Source organism: Panthera uncia (assembly GCF_023721935.1).
Source record: "Panthera uncia isolate 11264 chromosome A3 unlocalized genomic scaffold, Puncia_PCG_1.0 HiC_scaffold_11, whole genome shotgun sequence".
NCBI classification, from domain to species: Eukaryota; Metazoa; Chordata; class Mammalia; order Carnivora; family Felidae; genus Panthera; species Panthera uncia.
Window position 1 is genome coordinate 85,739,924 of NW_026057578.1, and position 27,763 is coordinate 85,767,686.

The 27,763-nt window shown below is 36.2% G+C and overlaps 1 protein-coding gene across 5 annotated transcripts in view; it reads left to right on the top strand.

Moving 5' to 3' along the window:
• The window catches only part of ZNF638 (zinc finger protein 638), a 70,741-nt gene that overhangs the window by 10,670 nt on the left and 32,308 nt on the right, over positions 1–27,763 (top strand). For 4 of the 5 annotated variants that reach the window (XM_049651670.1, XM_049651665.1, XM_049651667.1 and 1 more), the window contains exons 3-11: positions 1,200–1,238; positions 2,224–2,516; positions 3,562–3,839; positions 5,675–5,821; positions 6,929–7,051; positions 12,391–12,449; positions 12,813–12,865; positions 23,974–24,024; positions 26,976–27,047. In XM_049651670.1, the coding sequence (XP_049507627.1) occupies positions 1,200–1,238; positions 2,224–2,516; positions 3,562–3,839; positions 5,675–5,821; positions 6,929–7,051; positions 12,391–12,449; positions 12,813–12,865; positions 23,974–24,024; positions 26,976–27,047 (1,115 nt within the window). The remainder of the gene's footprint in view (positions 1–1,199; positions 1,239–2,223; positions 2,517–3,561; positions 3,840–5,674; positions 5,822–6,928; positions 7,052–12,390; positions 12,450–12,812; positions 12,866–23,973; positions 24,025–26,975; positions 27,048–27,763) is intronic. The other variant, XM_049651666.1, reaches the window with a different exon arrangement.

Below are 27,763 nucleotides of genomic sequence, written 5' to 3' on the forward strand. Positions count from 1 at the left end.
GGTGACTTGCTGTAAGAGTCGGCTGCTTCCATTTCCTTACCTGGCGCTCCTCTTGGTTATTGAAATTGTGTTTTTGAATATTAATTGGCTTAATGATTTAATTTCCAATTTAAAATTTTTTCCAAAATTTCCAATTAACCTTCCAAGTTCAGATTCTCTAGAAAAGTTGCGGATGAAGATGTCTTTTTCTTAGACTTCTATGATGTTACTGTTCCTTCTACTTTTTTTTCCTGTGGTTTCTTAATCTCTTTTATTGGTTTGTCTTTGCGTTACTCTTGAGTGTTGGTGTCCTCAGCCCCTTTTTTCCTATAAACTGTATTCTCTGTTAGTCTCACACAGTCTTTGTGCTATATGTGACTTCTGCATGCCTGATTTTTCAGTATCTTAGTCCTCATCTTTCCCCATAATTCCAGATATTTATTTCTAGTCGTTGTGAAAAATTCTTGTGTTCTCTTTCATTTCAGAAATGTTTATTGGTCCCCTATTGCCTTTTACTTAATGTGCACCCTCCTTACCTTTAGGACCTTCACCGTTTGTAATTCTGAGCCACCGTTGCAGGTTTTTCCCCTCATAATTGCTTTTCATCATTTCCATGCTGCAGCCAGACCAGTTCCTGGAATAGAATACTTATTTTGCCTCTAAATTCTTTTATGTATCGCCACTTAATGAAACCTACCTTGATCCATGCCTATTGGTAGACCTTAAAGGGCTACCTGGAAAACAGCCTTTTCTGCAAATTCTCCCGATTCTTCCCACCAGATGTGTCTTTTCGAGAACCACTAGGTACAGTGTAAAGGGCTCCATACATGTTGTATTCTATAGAATTGTGTCCCCTGGAGTTCTGCAAAGTGCATGAACTGTCTTTGTCTTTTAACCTCCACCTAAACTTGTGTCATGTACCAATTCTGTACCTCTACACACTTTTATGTGTATTCCCTATTTTACTTAAGTAAACTTTGAAGTCTTCAAAATTGAGAATGTGTTTCTTTTCCTTGAAATGCCTACTAGAGTAATGCTTTGATTATTTCTTGAATTAGACACTCAAATACTTTACTTCCAAGAAAATTTTCATATATTAATCTACTAATAAATTATGTAAACTTAGGTTTTGAATAGTCCTGATACATTGCAGGGAAAGATTAATTGAAACTTATAGTCTCATTTCAACTGTTCATTAATACTGTTTATTCTCAAAATAGGTATCCTGATTGGAATCCTGAGATCCTCCCATCAAGAAGGTAATTCTTTTTTGAATAGTGGTGTTGTTGAGACTTAATTTTTCTCTTAAAAGTAAACAGGTATTTTTTTTTTAAAGGTATTCTTTTTGAGTTCCTGTTTTGATTGTTTTCACTTTGAAACATCAGACAAATGCAGCAATCTCTATGAATCTTTAATTACCCAGCTTAAGTATGATAGCTCACCTCTGTGAACTTCTGGTTTTTATTTTTTTTAGTCTTTCCTGAAGATACTTTATGCGTTTGTTATTATTTTATGTTTCGGGGATCTTATGTTATAAATGCCTTGAAGGCTAGGAATGGTTTCATTATAAGCTTTATATTCCCTAGGAGGTACCTATTTAATGTATGTATATACAAGTACAGCAGTCAAAGACTTTAATATTTGTAGCTGGTATAATCTCTCAGGAAAAATTGTTGAAAAGCATTTGTTTATGTAAGTCGTTTCTTAAATTCTTTATATAACTTAATACTTTCAATACATAATTGTCTATATTGTGATATAGGAAAAGCTCAGGAAATTGATGAAGGGTATTGTCTGTATATTAGCAAAACTGGGATCCAAGCAATTAGAGGGATAAACATTTGTTTGTTTCTTATTTATCTACAAGGCTGAATTGCACCATAACATAGGTTTTTTGTTTTAAATAAATATATGGTATCAGAGTTTGGTATTGTTAATAATCTGTTGTTAAGAAGGGACTTCGGGGGATGCCTGGATGGCTCAGTTGGTTAAGCATCCGACTCTTGGTTTTGGCTCAGGTCATGATCTCACTGTGGGTTTGAGCCCTGCACTGGGCTCTGCGCTGACAGCACGGAGCCTCCTTGGAATTCTCTCTCTCCCTCTCTCACTGCCCTCTCCCCACTGGCGCTTTCTCTCTCTAAATAAAAATAAACATTAAAAAAAAGTGACTTTTGTTATTTAATATAACCTAAATTTACATTAAATTGCTGAATCTTTTGATCCCCCCTCACCCATTCTTTGTAGAAATGAAGGCAATAGAAAAGAAAATGAAACTCCAAGAAGACGTTCTCATTCCCCCAGTCCTAGACATTCTAGGAGATCAAGCTCAAGTCACAGATTCCGTCGATCTCGAAGCCCAATACGCTATATATACAGACCAAGAAGTCGAAGTCCAAGAATTTGCCATCGTTTCATTTCTAGATACAGATCCAGATCCCGTTCACCATATCGAATGAGAAATCCATTTAGAGGTAGTCCAAAATGCTATCGATCAGTTAGCCCTGAAAGGACATCACGGAGATCAGTGAAATCATCAGGTACACTTATGGATGTGAATAATAGATCTACTTATTTTGACTGAATTTGTCAGTTGGTTTTTTTTTTTGAAATTTTTATTTCTATATTTTTAATAAGTTTGAAATGGTGACGTGTATGCTACTGTCAAGATTTAACCAAAGTTGACATTTTGCGCAATTTGCCTTAGCCCTTCTAATAAAATGGAATATTTCATTTCTGTGTTTAGAATTTCTATGTGAAATTGACCCACATCCCAACCTAGTCTGATCTTCTTTTATTAAGTATCAGAAGAAATGTGGGAGAGTTTATCTGTCTACCCAGAATCAAATTTAAAAACCATGGCTAGGCAAACATCTTAGTTTGGCCGTGAGTTAATTTAAAATTTTTTTGGTATTTTTCATATTTTCAATCTGTGTCTTAATATTGGTTTAGTGACCTTTCTAGAAATATCTCATATATGTTTCCTCTGAGATCTTTTTAGAGGTCTCCAGCGTCTTCCCTTTTCCAACTACATGTCTGTGAAGCTGGATTTTCTTTATACATTTCAACCAAAATAATGTATCTATCAGACTGGATGCAGAAGCAGATATGATAATTCAGGTTTTAAGTGCAACATGAATATCTTTGGGAAAATACACAGTGGTGCTACTCCTCCACCTAATTTTTTGTTTGAGAATTAAGGTTGTTTTTCATAAAAATGTTATTTATGCTAACACAGGAGATTATTATTGTTAAATGAATTAGTAAATATTTTAAAATTCCGATTTCAATTTCTTATATGGTAAATACTGATAAATTTAACACAGAAACTCTTTGGAGTCCTCAGTTTTTAAGAGTGAAGGGGGATTCTGAAATCGGAAGTTTGAGGGCCACTCAAGCTCATGAGTGAAGAATTGAAAACTCAGAATTTTTTTGTGTGTATTTGCTTCCTGTTTGGTCTGACAGTAGCTCTATGTGATAAGTATTTGGGCATTTGAGTTCTTCCTTTTTCTTTACTAATGTGATGAGATAGTTTCCACCTTAAGTTCTCTTCAGTTGAAGTTTCATTTATGTCCTTTTTACTAGATAGAAAAAAAGCATTAGAAGATATAGTACAACGATCCGGGCATGGGTCAGAATTCAGTAAACAGAAGCATCTTGAAGCAGTTGATAAAGGACACTCACCAGCACAAAAGCCTAAAACTGGCAGTGGATCAAAGCCATCAGTAAAATCTACAAACTCTACAAAGAGTGATTCAAATTTAGGGGGACATTCTACTCGTTACAAAGTCAAGAATATTGAAGATGACACATTACCAGAATGTAAACAAGTGTCTGATAAAGCTGTTTCTCTCCAGCGTAAGGTCAGTAGTTCTTGAATTGTTAGTGCAATTGTGTATATACATGTCTTATTATGACAGAAAAAGTTGCTTGGATTTTTTATTTTCATATTTTAAAAGTTTGAAATTGTGACTTGTTGAAGTATGTTGATATGGAATATTTCATTGGTTGGTTTTATGAATTTAGTAAAAGCCCAATAATTCAAAATCTCATAGCTTACAAATAAATCCTGGAGGTTTGGCATTTGATGTAACAGAAGTGAGAACATTTCGGTGGTTTGGTGGTTTTGGCTAGCCACACAAACAGGTTGTTGTGATGAGTTTTGCTCTTTGGTGGGTAAGGTGAATGTAATCACCAGCAATATAAATGAGTTTTTGTAAGCTGTACAAGTCTCTACTGAGAATTGATCATTTTTTTTGAAGTATAGTTCAGAAGTCAAATACTCTTGTCCAGTGTAGAACAGCTTATTTTCTGGTACTGATTTATTGGTGTATTTCGACTGTATTTTGACTGTTAGTTATAATCCTGAGGTATTATTTTATTACATACGTTAATTATTATAGTAAATAGTATATGAATCATCTGGAAAACATTAGGGTAATTGCTAATTTTAGGCCAAATTATCAGACGTTTAGTGTGTTGTAGTATTAACAAATCTTCAGGTATTTAGGTGCCTATTACTCTTGTCTAAATATTTTCAACAGTTCTAATTCCTTGCCTTCAAAGAGCTTATATTTAGAAGGATACACTTAAAATGATCTACCTGTAATTACACAATTTTGAAGAGTGTTGGGAAGAAATTTTTAATATGGGGAATAGGCTAAATTAATGTTTAATGTTCTTTTCATTTTTTCCCAAGACTTGTAGATGGTGACAGTGGAACTTTTTCAGTGTTTATTTTTGAGAGAGGGAGAGAGAGAGGGAGACAGTTTTTGACATAGATGATAAATTTCATATTGCAGGGTATTCAGATTTTATACATATTTTATATGAATCTTTTTAAATGTTATACTTACCTAGGTATCATTTCTTTAACGTTTTAAAATTTATTTTTGAGAGACAGAGACAGAGACAGAGCATGAGCTGGGGAGGGGCAGAGAGAGAGGGAGACACAGAATCCAAAGCAGGCTCCAGGCTCTGACCTGTCATATAGCCCAACACAGGGCTTGAACCCACAAACTGTGAGATCATAACCGGAGCTGAAGTCGGATACTTAACTGACTGAGCCACCCAGGTGCCCCTACATATCATTTCAATTATTATTATTATTTTTTAGAAATCTTAGTTTTTTTTGTTTATTTTTTAAGAGATAGAGTGCGAGGTGGGGGGCAGGGGGGGGACGACAGAGGATCCAAAGTGGGCTCTGTGCTAACAGCAGACAGCTCCACGTGGGGCTTGAACTCATGAACTACGAGATCATGGTGTGAGCCGAAGTTGAATGCTTAACTGACTGAGCTACCCAGGCGCCCCGATATCATTTCAATTATTAAAACACAGAGTGAACAAAGCTGTAATTTCAGCTTCATTAGTGATAGGCCTTGTAGATTCATATAGAAAACTATTCTTCAGTAGTTTTAGATTATTCCATAGGTCTTGCTTATTATAAAATGCTTCTAAACAGAAAAGAGCATTTGTGATTGTGTATGTATAAACTCTGACCACTGTTAGGGTTGAGTGGTAAAATATAAAACAGTTTTTACTACTTCAGCATTTAAAATTTTTTTTAATTGTGCTAAAATATTTAGAAAAGTCTGCTTAAAGGACTAAGGTTAATGGTAGCAGAAATTATATTGGGAATTATTATTGTACTTCACAGCTTAATTCAGTTTTTTAAAAATTTTCTTTCATTCAAATATAGCTTCGGAAAGACCAGTCTTCGCATTATGGTTCAGTTCTTCTTATATCTGAATTACCAGAGGATGGCTGTACTGAAGAAGAGATTAGGAAAATATTTCAACCATTTGGAAAAGTTAATGATGTCCTCGTTGTTCCTTATAGAAAAGAAGTGAGTCTCTGTTCTCAAAATGCATATAAAGTTATTACTTGATAAAGACTGATGTTGGATCTTTTAGTAGCTTTTACTACATATATAATTAATAATTGAGAGTTAATGTAAATGATTAGATTGCAGTGAACAAGGTCCCAGCATACTGTTTTATATCCTTTAGAACAAGGATTGGTTAACTTTTTCTGTAAAGGGCCTGATAGTAAATATTTTAGGCTTTGCTGTAAGATTGAAGATACTCAACACTGCCATTGTAATACAAAAGTAGCCATAAATAATATACAAATGAATGGGCATGGGTTTGTTCAGAAAAACTACTTGTGAAAACAGGTGACGGGTTATAGTTCGCTTTCCATTGCTTTACACACTGGTAAGATTATAGCAAAAAATGACTTTGGTGTACCATACTTGTGTATTCCTATGCCTCACACAGTAAAGTTCATTAAAATTATGAACAACCCCAGACTAAGTAGAGCATAAAATCGTGAGAAAAGGGGCGCCTGGGTGGCTCAGTTGCATAGGCGTCCGACTTCGGCTCAGGTTATGATCTCACGGTTTGTGGGTTTGTGGGTTTATGGGTTTGAGCCCCGCATCGGGCTCTTTGTTGACAGCTCAGAGCCTGGAGCCTGCTTCAGATTCTGTGTCTCCCTCTCTCTCTGCCCCTCTCCTGCTTGCACTTTATCTCTCTTTCTCAAAAATAAATAAACACTACAAAAAAAATTAAAAAAAATTGTGAGACAAAACAGGAGAACATAGTTGGTAGTGTTCATTGTTGCAAGAAACTTAAAAATGTCAGACTTAAAGCCGCTAGACCAGATCTTGCCTTCTCTGGTTACTCAGCCATGCCTCCTATGTCTCATGGTTCCACAAGCCTGCCACGGACCCCTGTTTTCCCCGTCCTTTCTTGGTAATAGTGTAGAAATTCTATAAGGTTAAATGTCCCATTTCATGTGCGAAAACACCATAGAGATCAAATGACACTTGAGCAAAACAAAAAGAGGTAAAAGGAACCAGGGGTTGAGGTAATTTCATAGTTTTATGTTCCACAAAAAGTACCAAGTCATACAAGTTAGATTTTTGACTAACAGTATAATACATTTTATTTAGGCTTACTTGGAAATGGAATTTAAAGAGGCAGTTACAGCAGTCATGAAGTATATTGAAACAACACCTCTTCTGATAAAAGGGAAAAATGTGAAAATATGTGTTCCAGGAAAGAAAAAATCACAGGTAAACTGGATTTAGATCACACATGTTTCATTGTTGTTGATTAATTTGATGATACAAACAGGGGCACCTGGGTGGCTCAGTTGGTTAAGCATGGCTCAGGTCATAACCCCCGGATTGTGGGATCAAGCCCTGCATCGGGCTATGCACTGAGCCTAGACCCTGCTTGGGATTTTCTGTCTCTGTCTCTCTCTGCCTCTTCCTCCCCTGCTTGTACGTGGAGTGTCTCTCCCTCTCTCTCTCTCTCTCTCTCTCAGTAAAAATAAAATAAAGTATGATACATAAAATGCATAAAACATAAATGTTCACTCAGCAGATTGTATGTGTATAGATTCAAATATATTGAAATTAACAACTTTATATAAATAGCACTATAAACAGTATTAAATGGCAAGCAGTAGAGCAGGAGAAAATACTTAACAAAGTTAGCAAACATCTGTGAAACCTCTACCTAGGTCACAAACTAACATTGACTACATCCTGGAAGCCCCTTGCATACATCTTCTGAATTCTTACACCGTCCTTTCTGCCTAAAAGTAATCCTTAACTTGATTTCTAATACTATAGTTGAGTTTTGCCTGTTTTGAACTTTAAATAAACAGAATTATAGAGTATATATAGTCTTTTGGGACTTGTGTTTCCTTAGAAGTATTAATATTTATGAGTTTAGTCTTTTTGGACATTTTTTATGCTTTAGTTTAACCATTGGTAATGTCTGTGAAAGTACTTAGAAATATTCAGTAAGCTTTGCTTTGTTCACAAGTATTCTTTTCATGTAATTATTATATTTGCTGAAGAATGCCTACTTTATAGGGGCCTTGTAGCACTTTTCAATCAGTGATTTGGAGCTCTAACCATGTTAGTATATGTAGATTAATTATAGCTATTATAATTACTAGCTATTAATTACTATTTTAATGAGCTATGAATATCTGTTCCCATCCGTCTTTTAGGTTGTATTTTTTAAAAGACTTTTTAAAAAACTATTAAAAAGTTTTGTTTGGGGGCACCTTGGTGGCTCAGTTGGTTAAGTATCTGCCTTGATTTCGGCTCAGTTTATGATCTCATAGTTTTGTGAGTTCGAGCCCTGTGTTGGGCTCTGCACTGACAGCGAGGAACCTTCTTAGGTTCCTTTCTCTCTCCCTCTCTCTCTGCCCCTCCCTCTTGCACGCCATCTTTTTCTCTGCTCTTAAAATAAATAAACTTTAAAAATTTCATTTGGGGGTGTTAATGATTTTAGATACTAATTTTGTACTATGTATTTTCTTCCTCTCTGTTGTTTATATGTATATCCATATATGAAGTTTTTAGTTTCAGTGTACTCAACGTTGATTTTTTTTTCTCTCTTAATGGCTTTTGCTTTTTTGCTTTCCTCTTGTTTTAGAAGACCTTCTCTATACCAATGCCAAGAAGATATGCTTCCATTATTATTTTAATGTATAAATTGTGGTATAATGTGTTATTGGGATCAACATTATTTCCAAAATGGAGAGCCAATTAGCCGAACACCATTTGTACCTAATTGGTTCTTCATTGATTTCAAAAGCTATCTTTATGTGTGTAAATTGCCCTGCATATATAGATCTGTTTCAGACTATTGTTAGCTCAGTCTGTTTATTTCTGTTCCAATAATACATGATTTCAGGTATTATTACAGTTATTATAATTTTATATAATTGCCTGTCTTTCTGATAGAATCCTTTTTCTTTGTTCCTTATTTAAATTTAGTTAATCTTGAACATTTACTCCTGCGTATTGGTTTTAGAATCAGTTTAAGTTCTCTGAAAACTCTTTTTGGGAGTTTAACTGATATTGTATTGTGAATTGAAATTTTTATAATACTAACTCTTTCTGTTTAGAAAGATGGCTTGTCTCTGTTATTTAGACCTCATTTAGTTTCTTTTCCTAATGTTCTTTTGTAAAGTTTCCATAATGTACATTTTGGAGGGGGTGTTAAGTTTATTTCTTACATTTATTTGTATATATCATAAATATTACTTAAATTGCTTTTTGATAAAGCATCTATATTTTTTAATTTTATGTTTTCTGATTACTTACTAAGTAACCCATGATCCTGGTTTACATCTGTGACATGCCATCTCTTTATTTCCATTGTCCTATCTTGAATAATGAATTTTATGATAACCTTAATTATTACCAATTTTATTAGAATTTCTTATATTTTCTGCTAACAGAAAATCTCACCAGTAGTTTATGAAATAAATGAGAGGTTTATTTATCTCATAACAGAAAGTCTGAAGGTAGGTGGTACACAGTTGGTACAGGAGCTCCGTGTCATCAGGAACCCAGCTTTTTTGTTTTTCTGATCCACCACCTTTAGCATGTACTTTTCATCCTCCGTTGATGAAGATAGTTGCCATACCTTCTGGCACCATTTTTATCTTCCAAGCAGAAAGAGAGGGATAAAAATCCAAAGCAATATGGGTTTTGATTTTTTTTTTTTGAAAGAGTAAGTTCCTGAGCAACTTTTATCTACAATTGATTTACCAGAACAGTGACATATAACTTCCTCTAGTTGCAGAGGTGGAATGAGAAGCAAGAATTGCATGCATAATTTAAGAACATAAACTTTATCCTGAAGACAGTTAAATGTTATTCCAGGTTTTGAACAGGGCTGTGACACAAAATGGATTAGATTCATTTGGGAGTGATCTGCAGAATGAACTAAGCAAATGACTGAAGAAGGGAAAGAAAGAAAGGTTAGCAGATTGATTAAAGGGAAGAAGAGAAAAAAATCACTGAGGTCCACTTAAAATACTTATTTAGTCAATCAGGCTACTGTAATAATAGTAATGGTTTTGGGTACTTATGCAAACTTGAGAATAGGAAGGAGAAATGGCTCTTACTCTCAAGCGAGACCTGACTGATCATTCAATTGTGAAAACTGGGGAGATCAGTCTTATTTAATACTGAAAAATTTAATCTGGGGAAATGGGCGAATAAGGATACATCTAGGTTATTAGAATATTTCAGTAAGATTAAAATAATTCTCTTGGATAGCTTTTTGATAAGTTTGGTAAGGTAACAACAGAGGTCCAAGAAAAGCCCAACCATATTTACCATTCTGATTTTCATAGTAATTACTGAATAGGGGAAACTATCAGCACTAGAAACTAGAAAATATGCACTATACATGTCAAAAATACTGTTTTTCTTCAACTAAATATAGTTTGGGTGGTGCTGAATTGAAGGAGCCTTACAAAGCTAACTCATGACTCTTCTGTCCTAATCTAGCATCATTCCTAGGGATTGACTGGAGGAAAATCCCATGCAGGATTCCAGCTATGGCTTTTTCAGATTGGAAGTGTATAGATAACCTTCTTGGCCTTTTACCACAGGGGGAGAATCAAACTTTCTTGCCAGAGCAAGCCAAAAACAGGCTGGGAGCCCAAACTAGGAAAAAGAAGGGCAGTGCTATTGCTTTCTTGGTCCAGATCTTACTTTTGGCGTGAATAGTCAAACCAAAACAAGTTTTCTGTCCACATTTGACGTTTCAGGTTAAGACTGCCTTTGATTCTGGGCCGCCTGGGTGGCTCAGTTGGTTGAGTGACCGACTTCGGCTCAGGTCATGATCTCACGGTTTGTGAGTTCGAGCCCCTCGTTGGGCTCTGTGCTGACAGCTTGGAGCCTGGAGCCTGCTTCCGATTCTGGGTCTCCCTCTCTCTCTGCCCCTCCCCCTCTCATGCTCTGTCTCTCTCTGTCTCAGAAATAAATAAACATGAAAAAAAAAATTTAAAGACTGCCTTTGATTCTGTCTGTGATTCAAAGAATATTCTCTCCATTTTGCTACTTTGAATCAATAAATGATACAGGAAAGGTGAAAATTTCCCACATCCCTATATTTAAACCTGAAGGATTAAAATGAGTCTGCACAACTCTAACAAACTTAATTACCTTTAGTTATAAGTCAGTGTAATCTTTAATACCGATTCTTAAAACATTTTTGAGCTACTTTCCCCACCGCCACTACCAAGAATCTGATGAAAGCAAGCATTGTTTTTTTCCCCCAGAGAAATGGACCATTGTGGTCCATACTCCTAGAATTTTCTTTAAAGAAGCAGGAGCACTTGATCTAGAAAAAAGTATCAGATTTTCCATTGCAACTACGAAATAGTGCTGCAGCTCAACTCTGCAAAAACAAAACAAAAACAACAAGACTTAAAAATTTTTAATTTAGTATGTTTTGGCAAAATTCATGGAGACGTGACTTCTAAAACCTAGAGCAAGCAGTCAGCTAAGATCCAAGAAGATTGCACGGAAATGAAAAGCAATGCTGGAAAACAGTGATCAGTCGTTTGAGCATTATAGAAAATTCTAATGAGTAACAAGGAGACAAAACCAAAGATACAATCAGAATTCAGATGAGAATTTGATTTCATTTTAATTGAAAAACTATAGGCATTGTGGTATCTGCAGAAGATATAGTGGTGACAAGACAGAGGTGCTTTCTTTTTTAAAAAAAAAAATGTTTAAGAGAGAGCATGAGCAGGGAAGGGAAAGAGAGAGAGGGAGAGACAGAATCCAAGCAGCCTTCATGTTGTTAGCATGGAGCCCCATGCAGGGTTCAAACTCAGGAACTGTGAGATCATTGCCTAAGCCGAAATCAAGAGTCAGGCGCTTAGCCGACTGAGCCACCCAGGCGCCCCAAGACAGATGTGCTTTCACCCTTCTTGGAACTTAAAGTCTATTCGTGAATATTAAAGAGTTTAAAATGGTGAAGACAAAAGACATGGTGGATACATTCAGGAAACCCAACCTGCATATAACTAAAATTATCCTCTACTTCCAACCCCAAGCATCCTTTATATTCCTTAAGCTAATAGGCATGGATCTCAAAAGTCTTTTACAGTTGCTGTTCCTTCTGTCTGGAATGCTTTCAATACAAGGATTCGCTTGCTCTCTTATCTCCTTTAGGTGTTTGCTCATATATCACCTTTTCAGTGCGACTTGGATAACTTATTGAAAGTTGCACAGCTTTTCATTCCTCAACAAGAGCTTCTGTTTCCCTCTTCTGTTATTTTTCTCCATAGCACTTGTTGCTAACAGATATATACATATTTTTAATTTCCTTATGGTCTTTCTTTCCTTACCCTTTGAAGTTAAACTCGTTTGAGAGCAGGGTCTTTGTTTTATTCACTACTCTCCAGTGCCTAAAATTGTGCTTGGCAATTAGTGAGAATTCAATAAATATATGTTAAATTGATCTGAATTTCATAATAATGTTTTTTGTTAAATTTCTTGTACTCTTGTGTACTTTCTAAATTGCCTTTTGTATTTGGGGGAAAAAACTAATTTTTTCTTTTTCAAAATCTTTTTCATAGAACAAAGAGGTGAAGAAAAAAGCATCAGATTCAAAGAAAACAGCTGCATCTACTTTAAAGTAAGTAATTCCATGACTTTATAATGCTAGAATGAATGGGCATATGAATTAAAATTTTTAAATTTTTATACAACTGCATTTTTAATATATTTTATTACCCTGACTCCAGTTTAAATGGGACATTGTTCAAAATGAATACATTAAACTTTAAATTTTAAAATATTTATGTATATAGGTATGTAAGTAAATAAGTTCTGTGACCAGTGTGGGGCTTGAACTCACATCCCTGAGATTAGGAGTCTCGTGCTCTACCTACTGAGCCATCCAGGCATCCCTAAACTTTTTTAGATCTAAGTTTTGCATCTTTAAAAGTTTTAGAACTTAAAATTTCAATCTTTGCCTAATTTTTTTTCTTTTCAATAGAAAAGATCTAGATGCTTCCAAAGCTGTTGATACTGTGACTTCAGGTGCTGCTGGTAAGTTACTTTTAATACTCCTCCAAATGAGTATATTTTGTCAGTTTACTAAAAACTTCTTGCAAGATGATAGTAGAAAAACATTGTTTATTGTGCTTTAGTGAAAGGGATCCATATTGGTCCCTGTATTAAGCTAGTGGTTAATATTTAGTACATAAAGATTCAGTGAGGTAGTGTATGTAAAATACCTACCATAGTACCTCCTTCCATCTCCTACCAATAAGACAAAACATAAAAATACGTTAAGATTGCTTGATTGGTCTCCTTTGATTTTGAAAGTTTGCTGAGAGTGCAAAAGTAAACAAAACAGACCAAACAAATTGATGTCACTACACTTCTGTGTTGAAGTTGTTTCTTTGTACTCAGGAAAACATTGCAGATATTTATTATGTATCTAGCTAAGTGAATTTTGCATACAGTTTCAATAAACTGCGTATTCTCAGTCTGTTTAGGTTTGGAAAGAAGTTATTGCCGAAACAAACACTCTTGACTTTAGTAAGAATAGATAGCTTGATAGTGAAGGATGAGACAGAAAAACTAAAATAAAGAGACATAAAATATATTTAGAAAGTTAAATTCTTTTGTGTGTTATCTTTTAGAAAAGCCAGTGTACAGGGTATTCTGGATTTCTATTCAGAAATTCATATGTAATATGTATGGGGAAGGAGGGATAGAGAGGTGCAGAAGATTCCTTCATTTAGGGAGATGATAAAACAAAAGTAACAATTGGGGAATCACTTTGTTATAGAAAGCCTTGAAAAGTCATATTGGGAAGTTTTTAAGTTTGACCCTTGTTAATAGCATTTCTCAGAATATGGTGTGTTAGAGACTAATTCCTGGAAGATACTTTGGATCAAGTTTGTATTATAGCTTCTTCTTTTTTTTTCCCCCTTTAAAAAAATTTCATAGACTATGTTCCCATTATTAAATCCTGCAGGGCAGGAAAGAAACCTGTTTAGCTTTGTTTAACCCACTGTTGATGAAGCTTGGCTAAGGTACTCCCCGTTTTTTCTGTGTAAGACCTAGTAATAATTAGTATAGACTCTGGGAAATTGCCATAGAGAATAAACCACTAGATTGTTACATAGATTGGATAAGTGGAAAGATTGAAAAATCCTGTTGAGAAAACACAGTTGGGATTCCCTTTAAGGTAATAGGGACTGGATGTAATAATGTTAATTAAAATGGTGTGGGGTGGTAAAATCTGAATTTTTATTATATAGAATTTTTTAGTGGATAAAATTTAAAATTAAAATAATTTAAAATATTCAAGGTTTTAGGCTAGGTGGTTTTTACTAGAAGAATGTGGCAATATTGATTATAATAGGAAAATTTAGATGCAGTGGTCTCTTTGAATTTGAGGAAAACCATGAACTCATATTTCAACATTGATAAATTTCATCTGTCAAAGACTAGGTCAGCCAGTCACATGGTGTTAAAAGTGGGATACCTGAGAAATCATTTGTCAAGATTGAGGTCTAAATTTTAGGAGTGGTCCTAACACATAAAAGCAATGAGTAGAGGGAGAAGTGCTTCAAACCAAGTATTTCCTCCCTTCTAATATAACTATAGAAAGACAGGATCCTGTAAATAGGACTGAGAAAATGTCAGGTGAGAAAGGTGAGGGTGTATGGTACCTTTTTTGAGATCAGCAATGTCAGATTGGACAGTGACAAGTTAATGGGAGTTTTAAAGAGAACTTTGATTACAAGCACAAATCAGGATGAAGAGAAGTCAGGAAGCAAAAGTGTAATTTGATCAGAATGATAAACTTCAGAACTGTTACCCATCACTAATTAAAAAGAAGAATACCCAGCACCTGCTATATGCTTATAATAGGAGGCACTTTTTAAAGTGTTAGGATATGTCAGTGAACCAAATAGGCGAGATCTCTATTTCCAAGTAGCTTACATATTAGTTGAAGTGACAGATAATAAATACTAAATAACGTGCTTTATAAAGTGAGAAGAGCTGTGATAGGTGATCCAGGGTTAGTTTGATTTGGAGTTAGAATTTACTGTTTAGAATTAGGTAATTATTTGTTAATTAGAAGAATCTTCCAAGGGGCATAGAAGACAGAAAACAGAAAAGGCCAGAAGACAGAAAACAAGAAAAAGAAATTTACCATTGGTTATGATAATTAATACCAGGCAATTTATGTTATCTCACTTAATCTTTCAAATCACCCTTCTCATTTTATACATGAGAAAACAGATTAAGAGGGTAAATAGTTTAAGTTTAAATGACTTATTCAGGGTTACATGGAAGAGTTAGGATTCAGATCTAAAACTGTATGATTTCAAAGTTTCTCACCTATATTAAACTGCCTTTCTGAGAATAAAAACTTGTTTTTCATTTCCTTTGATTGCTCTTTTATCGTCCCTTAATTGTTTCCCTAAATGTCTGTTCCTCTTATGTCATACTTGTCTTCCTGGTTTTTTTCTTCTCATGTAGGTTTAAGGACCAGTGACATTTTGCATATGTACAGAAACCTCTCTATCCCCTTAAGTTTACTCCTCTCATTTTCTTGTGTCATCTAACAGTCACCACTAATCCTCCAGTGTGGAAACTGTTAGTAATCCTATCCCTGTCTTGTCTTCTACCCAACCCTGTTCAAACTTAAATACCATTCTTCCTCTTTTCATCCAATCCGTGGCTGATTCAAACTAGTTCTCTCGCAAATCTACCTCAAACTATGCCTTTCACTTTTGCTGCATCACACCTGTAACTGTTTTAATTGCTTCACATTTGAATTTTGAAGGTAGCCTCCTGACTGGTATTTATATTCCACTCTCTACTTCATTATTCACACTGATGCCCAGAGGTCTCTTGAAGGCAGATCTGATCATTCCACTTCTAGTGACCCACGGGGGAAAGCCCAAGTTCTTCAGCGTTGAATAAATGACCCTTTACGCTTGTCCCAGATTACTTTTTCAGTGTCTTGTCACCTGTATGCTGTCCATTTGTTTGGAATTGTCTGAATTCCACTTTACTTACTAAGCACTTGTTATATACCTGCTTAAGTAGGTGCCAGGCCTTGTGCAAGGTACTAAAGATAGAAAGTTAATTACGACTCCTTTTTTAGGGTGGAGGTGGGGGAAATTCTAATTTATTTTTTAAGGCCCATCTCAGATATAACTTCTTTGTGATACCTTCTCTGACTCACCTAGGCAGTTAGAAGCTCCCAATTCCCTTCTAGTAATCCTGGATACATTGAGTGACATGGTATTAGTAGTTTGTTAAGTCTATCTCTTTTACTTGGCTGAGTAAGGGACTATTTGTAGGAGGAAGAATACAGTGACACTGAAATTGAGTTTATATTGTTGCGGCTGAACCCATGGGAAAACGTAGCCATAATTTTCTAGTTTGTCATCCTTGATTTAATGATGTTTTTTGTGTAAGATTTTATTGGTTTAGTTGTTTGTTTTTAGTAAATGTATCTTATTCTTTATGCTTTTCAATTCCTAGATGAAAATGACTTTTCTTTTAGGAAATAAAACAGATGCACAAATGAAAAAAAGAGGCAAACCAAAAAACAAACTCTTAACTATAGAGAATAAGCAGATGGTTACCAGAGGAGAGGTGTATGGGGGGAGGGGTGAAATAGGTGAAAAGGATTAAGAGTATACTTATCTTGGTGAACAGTGAATAATATATGGAACTCCTTTTTTTTCCTAAGCCTGTTTTCTTCTTTTTTAATGTTTATTTTTGAGAGAGAGAGAGACAGACAGAGCACAAGTGGGGAGGGGCAGAGAGAGAGGGTCACAGAATCCGAAGCAGGCTCCAGGCCCTGAGCTGTGAATACAGCCCTACACGGGGCTTGAACCCACGAATCATGAGATCATGATCTGAGCTGAAGTCAGATGCCTAACCAACTGAGCCACCCAGGTGTGAATATTATATGGAACTTCTATATTGTATTCCTGAAACTAATACAACACTTGATGTTAACTACACTGGAATTAAAATTAAAAAAAAAAAAAAGTGACTTTCAATCCTTTATTTCCCCAATAAAAGCACTCGATTCAAATAGTTCCCACATCGGAGTTCCATCAAACCTTTAAGGAAGTAGTAAATCTAGTTTGATTTCAGCTATCCTGTGGCATTCAGAGGAAAGGAAAACTATCTTTAAAACTGGAGATGGAGAGAAGGGAAACAAGAAAAAGCAGGCTAATATGGACATCAGTGCTGACAGAGACACTATATGCCTATCAGAAGGGTTAGACAAAATCGTAACACCAAATGCTATTAAGGATGTAGAGAAACTTGTAAGTTGCTATTGGGAATTTAAAATGGTACAGAAAAGAGTATTGCAGTTTTTTTTAAGTTAATGAATTTAAGTAATCTCTGTACTCAACATGGGGATTGTACTCATGACCCCAAGATCAAGAGCCGCACTCCCTGCTGACTGAACCAGTTAGGTGCCCAAGTATTGCAGGTTCTTAACAAAACTAAGCATATGCTTACGATAGCACCCAGCGGTTATGCTCTTTGGGCATTTATACCACATGGATGAATTACATTTACAAAAGACCTCTTCACACAAAACCCTGTGCGTGAATATTTTTAGCATCTTTTAAAAAAAATTTTTTTTAATGTTTATTTTTGAGAGAGAGTGAGAGAGCGTGAGCAGGGGAGGGGCAACAAGAGAGGGAGACAGAATCCGAAGTAGGCTCCAGGCTCCAAGCTGTCAGCACAGAGCCATATGTGGGGCTGAAACTCATAAACTGCGTTCAATTAACATACAGTGCAATATTGGTTTTAGGAGTAGAATTCAGTGATTTATCACTTACCATACAACACCCAGTACTTCTCACAACAGGTGCCCTCCTTAGTATCCATCACCCTTCTAGCCCATCTACCCACCATGCTCCATCACCCCTTAATTTGCTCTCTAGCATTTAGAGTCTCTTGTGTCTTGTTTCCCTCTCTTCTCTTTTTGACCCCCTTCCCATATGTTCATCTGTTTTGTTTCTTAAATTCCACATATGAATGAAATTATATGTTATTTGTCTTTCTCTGATTCTAGCTCCATCCATGTCATTGCAAATGGCAAGATTTCATTCTTTTTGATGGCTGAGTATTATTCCAGTGTGTGTCTACATACGTGTACACACACACGCCACATCTTTATCTTTTCATCAGTGGATGGACATTTGTGCTCGCTTCATAGTTTGGGTATTGTTGATAATGCTGCTATAAATGTTGGGGTGCATGTGCTCCTTTGTTTGAATCTGTATTTTTGTATCCTTTGGGTAAATACCTAATAGTAAAATTGCTGGGTCATAGGGTAGTTCTATTTTTAGTTTCTTGAGGAACCTCCATACTGTTCTCCAGAGTGGCTGCACCAGTTTGCATTCCCACCAACTGTGTAAAAGGGTTCCCCTTTCTCCACATCTTTACCAACATTTGTTTCTTGTGTTGTTACTTTTAGCCATTCTGACAGGTGTGAGGTGGTATCTCACTGTTAGGTTTTGATTTGTGTTTTCCCTGGTGATGAGTGATGTTGAGCATCTTTTCATGTGTCTATTAGCCATCTGGATGTCTTCTCTGGGAAAGTGTTTATTCTAATGTCTTCTGCCCATTTCTTAACTGTGTATTGCTTTTTGAGTGTTGAGGTTATAAGTTCCTTATAGATTTTGGATACTAACCCTTTATCAGATAGGTCATTTGTAAATATCTTCTCCCATTCCGTAGGCTGCCTTTTAGTTTTGATTGTTTCCTTCCCTGTGCAGAAGCCTTTTATCTTGATGAAGTCCCAGTAGTTCATGTTTGCTTTTGTTTCCCTTGCCTTCGGCAATATGACACGTAAGAATTTGCTCTGGCCAAGTTCAAAGAGGTTGCTACCTGTTTTCTCCTCTAGGATTTTGATGGTTCTGTGTCTCACAGGTCTTTCATCCATTTTGAATTTATTTTTGTGTATGGTATAAGAAAGTGGTCCAGTTTCATTCCTCTGCATGTTGCTGTCCGTTTTTTCCAACACCATTTGTTGAAGAGACTGGATTTTGTTTTGTTTTGTTTTTAATTGTTTAATGTTTATTTTTTTGAGAGAGATGAAAGAGAGACAGACTGTGAGCAGGGGAGGGGCAGAGAGAGAGGGAGACACAGAATCTGAAGCAGGCTCCAGGCTCTGAGCTGTCAGTACAGAACCTGATGTGGGGCTTGAACTCAAGAACCGTGAGATCAAGAGCTGAGCCTAAGTCAGACGTTTAACCGACTGAGCCACCCAGGTGCCCCTGAGACTTTTTTTTCCCACTGGATATTCTTCCCGGCTTTGTCAAAAATGAGTTGACCATATAGTTGTGGGTCCATTTCTGGGTTTTCTATTCTGTTACATTGATCTGTGTTTGTTTTTGTGCAAGTACGATACTGTCTTGATGATTACAGCTTTATAATATAGCTTGAAATCTGGAATCGTGATGCTTCCAGTTTTGTTTTTCTTTCGCAGAATTGCTTTGGCTATTTGGGGTCTTTTGTGGTTCCATACAAATTTTAGGATTGTTTGTTCTAGCTCTGCAAAAAATACTGGTGGTATTATATAGGGATTGCAATAAATGTGTAGATTGCTTTGGGTAGTATAGACATTTTAACAATGTTTGTTCTTCCAGTCCATGAGCATGCATGGAATGCTTTTCCATTTCTTTGTGTCCCCTTCAGTTTCTCTCATAAGTATTCTTTAGTTTTCAAAGTATAGATCTTTTACCTCTTTAGTTAGGTTTATTACTAAGTATCTTGCTATTTTTGGTACAGTTGCAAATGGGGTCGATTCCTTGATTTCCTTTCCTGTTGCTTCGTTATTGGTGTATAGAAACACAACAGATTTCTGCACATTGATTTTGTATCTTGCAACTTTGCTGAGTTCATGTATTATTTCTAGCAATTTTTGGTGGAGTCTTTCAGGTTTTCTAGAGTATCACGTCAGCTGCAAATAGTGAAAGTTTGACTTCTTCCTTGTGGGTTTGGATGCCTTTTATTTCTTTTGGTTGTCTTGATTGCTGAGGCTAAAACTTCCAGTACTATGTTAAATAGCAGTGGTGAGCATGGACATCCTTGTCTTGTTCCTGACTGTAGGGGAAAGTTTCTCAGTTTTTCCCCATTGAGGATGACATTACTTGTGGATCTTTGTATATGGCCTTTATGATGTTGAGGTATGTTTCATCTATCCCTACTTTGTTGAGGGTTTTAGTCAAGAATGGAGGCTGAATTTTGTCAGAAGCATCTTTATTTGTAATAGCCAAAAACTGGAAATAAGTCAAAAGTCCTTCAGTGGGTGAATGGTTAAATTGTGAGGTATCTGTAGCATGGAATACTACTCAGCAATAAAAAGGAACAAACTATTGATACATGCAGCACTCGGATGGATTGCAGGGGAATTACACTGAATGATGAAAAAAATGGGTCTCATAGAGAATAGATTTGTGGTTGTCAGATTGAGGAGTGAGGCAGGTGGCTATTTCTATAAGTGGGTGGTAAGAAAGATCCTTGTGATGGAGCTTTCTGTATCTTAACTCATGGTCACAGTAATCTACATGTATATGACAGAATTTCATAGCACTAAATACACATTAATGAATGTGTAGAACTGGGAAAATGTTGGTAATTGTATTAATGTCAGTTTACTGTTTGTGATATAGCATGTAGTTATGCCAGATATTACCATCAGGGGAAACTGGGTGAAGGGTGTATGGGATCTTTCTGTATTATTTCTTACAACTGCTTGTGAATTTACAGTTGTCTTCAAATAAAAAGTTGTGTTTTTTTAATTTCTTTTTTTAATGTTTTATTTATTTTTGAGAGAGAGAGAGAGAGAGTTCAAGCAGGGGAGGGGCAGAGAAAGGGAGACACAGAATTTGAAGCAGGCTCCAGGCCCCAAGCTGTCAGCACAGAGCCCAACGTGGGGCTCGAACCCACAAACCATGAAATCATGGCCTGAGCCGAAGTCAGATGCTTAACTGACTGAGCCACCCAGGCGCCCCTCAAAATTAAATGTTTTTAAACGCTGTGATAAAGCTATCATAATAAATTAAAACTACAGAACAATTTCATTTAAGAGTATTGATGTAAAATTTTAAATAAAATTTTAGCATATAGAGGCTGTGAGCACATTAAGTGAATAATATGCTATGCCCAAGAAGGTACCGCATCAGAAATTTAAAAGTGTTTCAAAATTAAGAGATCTGTTAAAATTGCTCACCAGATTAAATAGAGAAAGATAAATGCTGAGATTGATATTGGTAGAATTCAACATCCACTCCTAAGCATCAAAAAACAAAAAAATTTTGGGGCACCTGGGTGGCTCAGTCGGTTAAGCATCCGACTTGGGCTCAGGTCACGATCTCACTGTCCGTGAGTTTGAGCCCTGCATCGGGCTCTGTGCTGACTGCTCAGAACCTGGAGCCTGTTTCAGATTCTGTGTCTCCCTCTCTCTCTGACCCTCCCCCGTTCATGCTCTGTCTCTCCCTGTCTCAAAAATAAATAAAACGTTTTAAAAAAAAAAAAAAAAAGAAAAACAAAAAACAAAAAAAACAACAAAAACAAAAAAATTCTTAAAGTAGGCAACTGCTTTCTTAATATGATAGTGTTTTGTGTGTATATACTTTTGCTCATATTCATATGAACATACACATACATCAAGTCAAAAGGCAGCATATGTTTAATAGTGAGGCTAGTAGAAATGTCTCCATTAAGGGAACAAAGGAAGGGATACTCATCATCAGTTCTATCGATTAACATAAATATTGTTTTAACCCTAATAGTCACTAGCCAGTGCAAAGTCAAGAGGCGTAAAAATTTGAGTATGTTACAACATTATTATTTGCAAATATGCATGTATTACGGAAAACCTAAGAGAGTCTACTGAAATGCTGTTAAATCTAAAAAGCAAAAAATAAAAAGGGGGCATCTGGGTGGCTCAGTTGGTGAAGCGTCCAACTCTTGATTTTGGCTCTAGTCATGATCTCCTGGTTCTCAAGATCGAGCCTGATGTCGGGCTGCGAGCTGAGCATGGAGTTGGCTTGGGATTCTCTCCCTCTCTTTCTGCCTCTCCTCTGCTCATACTCTGTCTCTCACTAATTAGCCACCTTATTAATATAAGGTTTCAATTGTTTTATTATGTAGAAAGAATAACCACTTACATGTAATCTAATAAAACGTTCCATTTACAATAATAAAAAGTACAAAAGATATGAAAGGAAAATTTTAAAATACTACTGAATGGCATAAAATAATGATTAAGTGAGAAAACCGTTTATTCTTTGATAGAAAGCCTTTCAGCATTATAATGTGCCTGTTTTCTTATATTAGAACATAAATGTTATGGGGCGCCTGGATGGCTCAGTCTGTTGAGTGTCCTACTTTTGATTTCTGCTCAGGTCATGATCCCATGATTCGTGGGTTTGAGCCCTACATTGGACTCTACGCTGACAGTGTGGCGCCTGCTTGAGATTCTCTGTCTCCCTGGCCCTGCCCCACTTGTGCTCTCTCCCCCTCTCAAAACAAATAAACCTAAAAGAAAATAAATGTTACGAACCCAGTAAAAACGCCAGTAAGATCTTTTTAAATTCAAGTATAGGTGTCACACAACCATTAAGATTTTTATTTTCTTTTAAAGTTTACTATGTTGTTGGGGGGGCGAGGGGAGGGGAGAGAGAATACCAAGCAGGCTCTGTGCTCTCAGTGCTCCCAGCCTGATGCTGGTCTTGATCTCACAAACTGTGAGATCATGACCTGAGCCGAAATTGAGTTGGATGCTTAACTGAGTGATCCAGGTGCGCCCAGCCATTAAGATTTTTAAGCCTGATGAGCTAATTGTTTATATATAAATAATACAGAGTGGACGAGAAAATTCTGCAAAGGAAGAGTGATTAGGACAGACTAGCACTAATGTATTAATACATATTACAAAGGAAAGAAAAACTGAAAAGAAAATCATTGTTAAAAGTTACAGATAAAATGCCTTACAAAGGTAAAGTTTCAAAATAGTTTCATGTAGTTGCACAAATAGACAAAAGGTCAGTAGTACAGAAAGAATCTAGAAATAGTCCCCAGATCAGATGGAGCATCAGTAAATCATTATGATAATATTTTTAATTAGCAAGGAATTATTCCTTAGTTATTCATTAAGTTAACTAGCCACTTTGTAAAAGTAAAGTACTTTAATGGAAAATGTAGATGGATCAAAGATTTAGTGTGATACATAAGGTGGTAATTAAAGTATTGAAAGAAAATGTGGAGGTTTTTTTTTTTTTTTTTTTTTTTTTTTAATTTCAGAGGGAAGACTTCCTTCCCTATCAGGAAAACATTTGATTACATAAAAAGTATTTTTACCTAAGTATTTTGCATAACTTTTAAAAAATTGTTACCTGTATGATACAGATGAATTTTCTTCTTCTTTTTTTTAATGTTTATTTATTCATTTTTGAGAGAGAGAGCGCATGTGCTTGCGAGTATGAGCAGGAGAGGGGCAGAGAGAGTGGGAGACAGATGATCTGAAGCAGGTTCCGTGCTGACAGCAGAGAGCCTGATGTCAGGGCCCAAACTCCTGAACTATGAGATTATGACCTGAGCTGAAGTCTGATGCTTAACTGATTGAGCCACCCAGGCGCCCCCAGATGAATTTTCTTAATATATAAAGATCTCTTAACAAATGAGAAAAACCTCAACAACCCAAAAGATAAGTTAGCGAATATTATGAATAGCAGATCACAGAGAAAAATACAGTGTTGAATTCAACATGTGAAAATTAACACAACTTGACTCCTATTTAAAAAAATAAAAATTAAACCATACCAGTTTACATTTCAGTTTTGAGTGGTTAGTAACTTATCTACTATGTGTGGTAATGGAAGCTCCACTGTCATGGGCTATTGATGGGAATATCAGTTGGTACAGACTTCATGGAGGGCAATTTAATATAGTTAAAATTGAAATATTTGCCTTTTTTCTCATCACCTCCATATCTCACAATTTACCTATATAGTTCCACAAGTATACAAAGATGAGTATAAGGATGTTTCTTACAGTGTTTTTTCAGTCATTGCCAGGTTAGGTCTTTCCTAAATCTATGTGATATTATTTGTAATGTGTCTTTGATATATTTTTCTTACTAGCCAAAACTGGACAAGTTAAGACATCTGGAACCAAAGTAAATAAATCTTCAGGTATGTTTTTTACTAGAATTCTAGACATATTAGTTAACTTTAAATTACTTATCTTGGATTTCATACGACATAATATTTGCTGGGTGTATACTAATTTTTTTAAATTTATAGTCACCTAGAAATTCTGAGAAAGAGATTTAGTAGATATGCTCCTTCTTTGTAGTAATTAGTAAAATAAGATAATTGGGAAACTTTCTCATGATGAATATTAGAGATAATTCCCCTCTTTTTTTTGAAGTCTTCTCTCTGGTTTACTTTCTTTTGTAAAATCACTCTGATAACAGCAAATTATGTTTTCAGTTTTTTTGGACTATAGTGGGTTTTAATTATTTTTTTCTCTTCTATTATTATCCTCTCTAGTTCTCCTTTGTATTAAATGTTGGTTAGTTTAGGGTCATCTTTTTAAATGGATAGAGATCAGTATATTAAATTATCTTCTCTATAATGGTAGAAAGGAAGCAGGTTGTAGTTGGGAAATACCATTGTTAGTGGTAGAGCCAGAATTTTCATAGAATAGTTTCTTCAAAGCAATAATCTGAGTGGGTCAGGAAGCTGGAAGTCTTGTTTTGAGGATGCATTTATTTACTCAACAGTTCGATATTGCTTTGAGAGTGAGTTTATGGGAGTTTTGGTGGAGACTTGGGGGGAATGGGTGTTAAAGCTGCTTAGCCACTCCTTAACTGTTGGAAATTAATTCTACATTTTTTCTCCCTTAAGTTCTGATAACCCAGCCAGAAGTAATAAAGTGGATTGACCTGTTATAATATAGGGATAGTGAAAGAATTACGTAAGGGCTCTTTGGGGCTCAGTGTGTCACAATTTGAGATTGACTAAGAAATGACTAGTTAGGTGATACTTTATAAGTATTGGTATTAATCTTTTTGAGTAATGGTTAGGGTCTGTATTTGGATATAAAGGGTGAATTTGTAAACTATTTCAGTTGATTTTTGTGCATATCTATAATTGTTTTATTTGTATGGTAACTTCTCAAAAGCACGATCATGTTCTCACAAGGGTTCTGTAAAGTAATCATGGCATTTGCCACCCTTGTTTATAAATGGGCAAATGTGCACAGAAATTGATTCATGCCCTAAGACTAAGACTTAACAGTTTTTTTAAGTTCATTTATTTATTTGGCGGGGGTCAGAGAGAGAGAGAGAGAGAGAGAGAGAGAGAGAGAGAGAATCCTAAGCAGGCTCCACACAAGCAGCTGGAGCCTGCCACTGGCCTGAAACTCATGAAACATGAGATCATGACCTGAGCCAAAACGAAGAGTCGGACGCTTAACCTGCTGAGCCACCCAGGCCCCCTAAGACTTCACAATTTAATTTGGAAGTCAACTTGATCTACTGACTTTTTTTTTTTTTTAATTTTTTTTTTAATTTTTATTTTTGACAGAGAGACAGAGCATGAGCAGGGGGGCGCAGAGAGAGAGGGAGACACAGAATCTGAAGCAGTGTCTAGGCTCTGAGCTGTCAGCACAGAGCCCGACCTGCAGCTCGAACTCACAGACCGCGAGACATGACCTGAGCTGAAGTCGGACGCTCAACCGACTGAGCCACCCAGGCGCCCCATGACTTTTTTTTTTTTCTAACGTTTATTTATTTTTGATAGAGACAGAACGTGAGCAGGGGAGGGACAGAGAGCAAGGGAGACAGAATCCAAAGCAGGGTCCAGGCTCTGAGCTATCAGCACAGAGCCTGATACAGGGTTCGACTCATGAACTGTGAGATCATGACCTGAGCTGAAGTCAGATGCTTAACTGAGTGAACCATCCAGACGCCCCTTAATCTACTGACTTCTGATTCTGGGCTTTTTCCTCATAATGCAACCTTGGTAGTTAATGGATCCTAGCTTTCAGAGCTAAACCTCCTGTTGCTCTCTGAATGGAAAGGGATTTGTTCTCTGGTGATCTTTTCAGTGCCGCTTTGATGATCACAGTCTTTACACATCATCCTTGAAGAAAAGCAACAGTAATGTGTATGTATAAAAGGTCAGAATAATTTAAATAGTCCTGTTCACATAGAGCGCACTAGGTATGAGTCATAGCAATCTTAATGTAGCCTAGCCATGATTGTAGGTATTCTTCAATGCTTTTCAATCAACTGGAATCCAAGTAAGCTTGAGCTGGGAGACCCTAATTATAACTGCTTGTGGAACCATTAAAAGCATTATGGGATTTTTTTTTTTTTAGTATTTGTTTATTTTGTGAGAGAGAGTGGGTGCAAGGTTGGGGAGGGGGGAAGAGGCAGAGGTATAGAGAGAGAGAGAGAGAATGAATGAATTCCAAACAGACTTCCTGCTGTCAGCACAGACCCTGATGTGGGACTCTATCCCATGAACCTTGTGATTATGACCTAAGCTGAAACCAAGAGTCAGACACTTGGGGCGCCTGGGTGGCTTGGTCGGTTAAGTGTCCGACTTCGGCTCAGGTCATGATCTCGCGGTCTGTGAGTTCGAGCCCCGCGTCGGGCTCTGTGCTGACAGCTCAGAGCCTGGAGCCTGTTTCGGATTCTCTGTCTCCCTCTCTCTCTGCCCCTCCCCTGTTCACGCTCTGTCTCTCTCTGTCTCAAAAATAAACGTTAAAAAAAAAATTTTTTTTTTTAAAAAAAGAGTCAGACACTTAACCAACTGAGCTACGCAGACACTTGGGATTGTTTCTGTATCCTTGGCAGTTAGTTGATCCACACGTTGAGAGATTTATTTAACTTGCCTGAATGCTATTTTTCAGTACGTCACTGGAGAGATGAATTCTAATTTTACTGATTTTTTTTTTTTTTTCTCCTGAAGGAATTATCATCCTTGCTAGATTTAGAAAATGACCTGTGCCCCAAAGATGATACCATTATGTTTTTGGGATAAAATGTTCTGTCACTCATATTCTTTATGAAGTTCTTTGGGGATCGTTGATACCAATTAAATCAATTTTGACTATAACTTTTGTTATTTAGGGAAATCAGCTGGTTCTGTAAAATCTGTGGTAACAGTAGCTGCTAAAGGTAATAAAGCTTCAGTCAAAACAGGTAAGACTATTGGGAAGGAGAGGTTTTATTAAGTTCTTCTTGCCTTAGAGAATATAACAAACATAATATCAAAAGCAAGCTTTATACTCCTATAATTTGTAGTATCTAATAACATCTTGAAAAGTTTAGTACATACTTATTTAATATTTAAAACCTGACATGTAATGGGACTTTGAGTTTTTGGTATATTGATCCTTGGCAGTGTGTGCCATTGCAGATACATTTTTGTGTAAGAAACTTTTTTTTTTTTTAAGTTTATTTGTCTATTTTGAGAGCGAGAGAGAGAGAGCGTGCGTGCAGACAGGAGGGGGAGAGAGAGGGGGAGAGAGGGAATCCCAAGCAGTCTCTGCACCATCAGCACAGAGCCCAATGCAGGGCTTGAACCCACGCCTGATGCTCAACCGATTGAACCACCCAGGTGCCCCTGTATTGGAAGCATTTTTAACAGCTCTGTGATTACAGGTTGCTCTATCACTTCCCCCTACAAATTGTTTAATCTTTATTTTCTCAGTTTTTAGAGCTGTCACTTCATATTACCTTCCCTACCTTATATATTTTTCTATTTGTTACTCCAGAAAAGATTTTTCTTACCCTGTAAAAAGAATGTGTTTCCTCCATAAAGAAAGGAATGTAACATGTTGAAACTAATATGACCTGTTTATTAATATATAGAATTATTTTATTTTATTTTATTTTAAAAAAGTGGTTTTTTATTT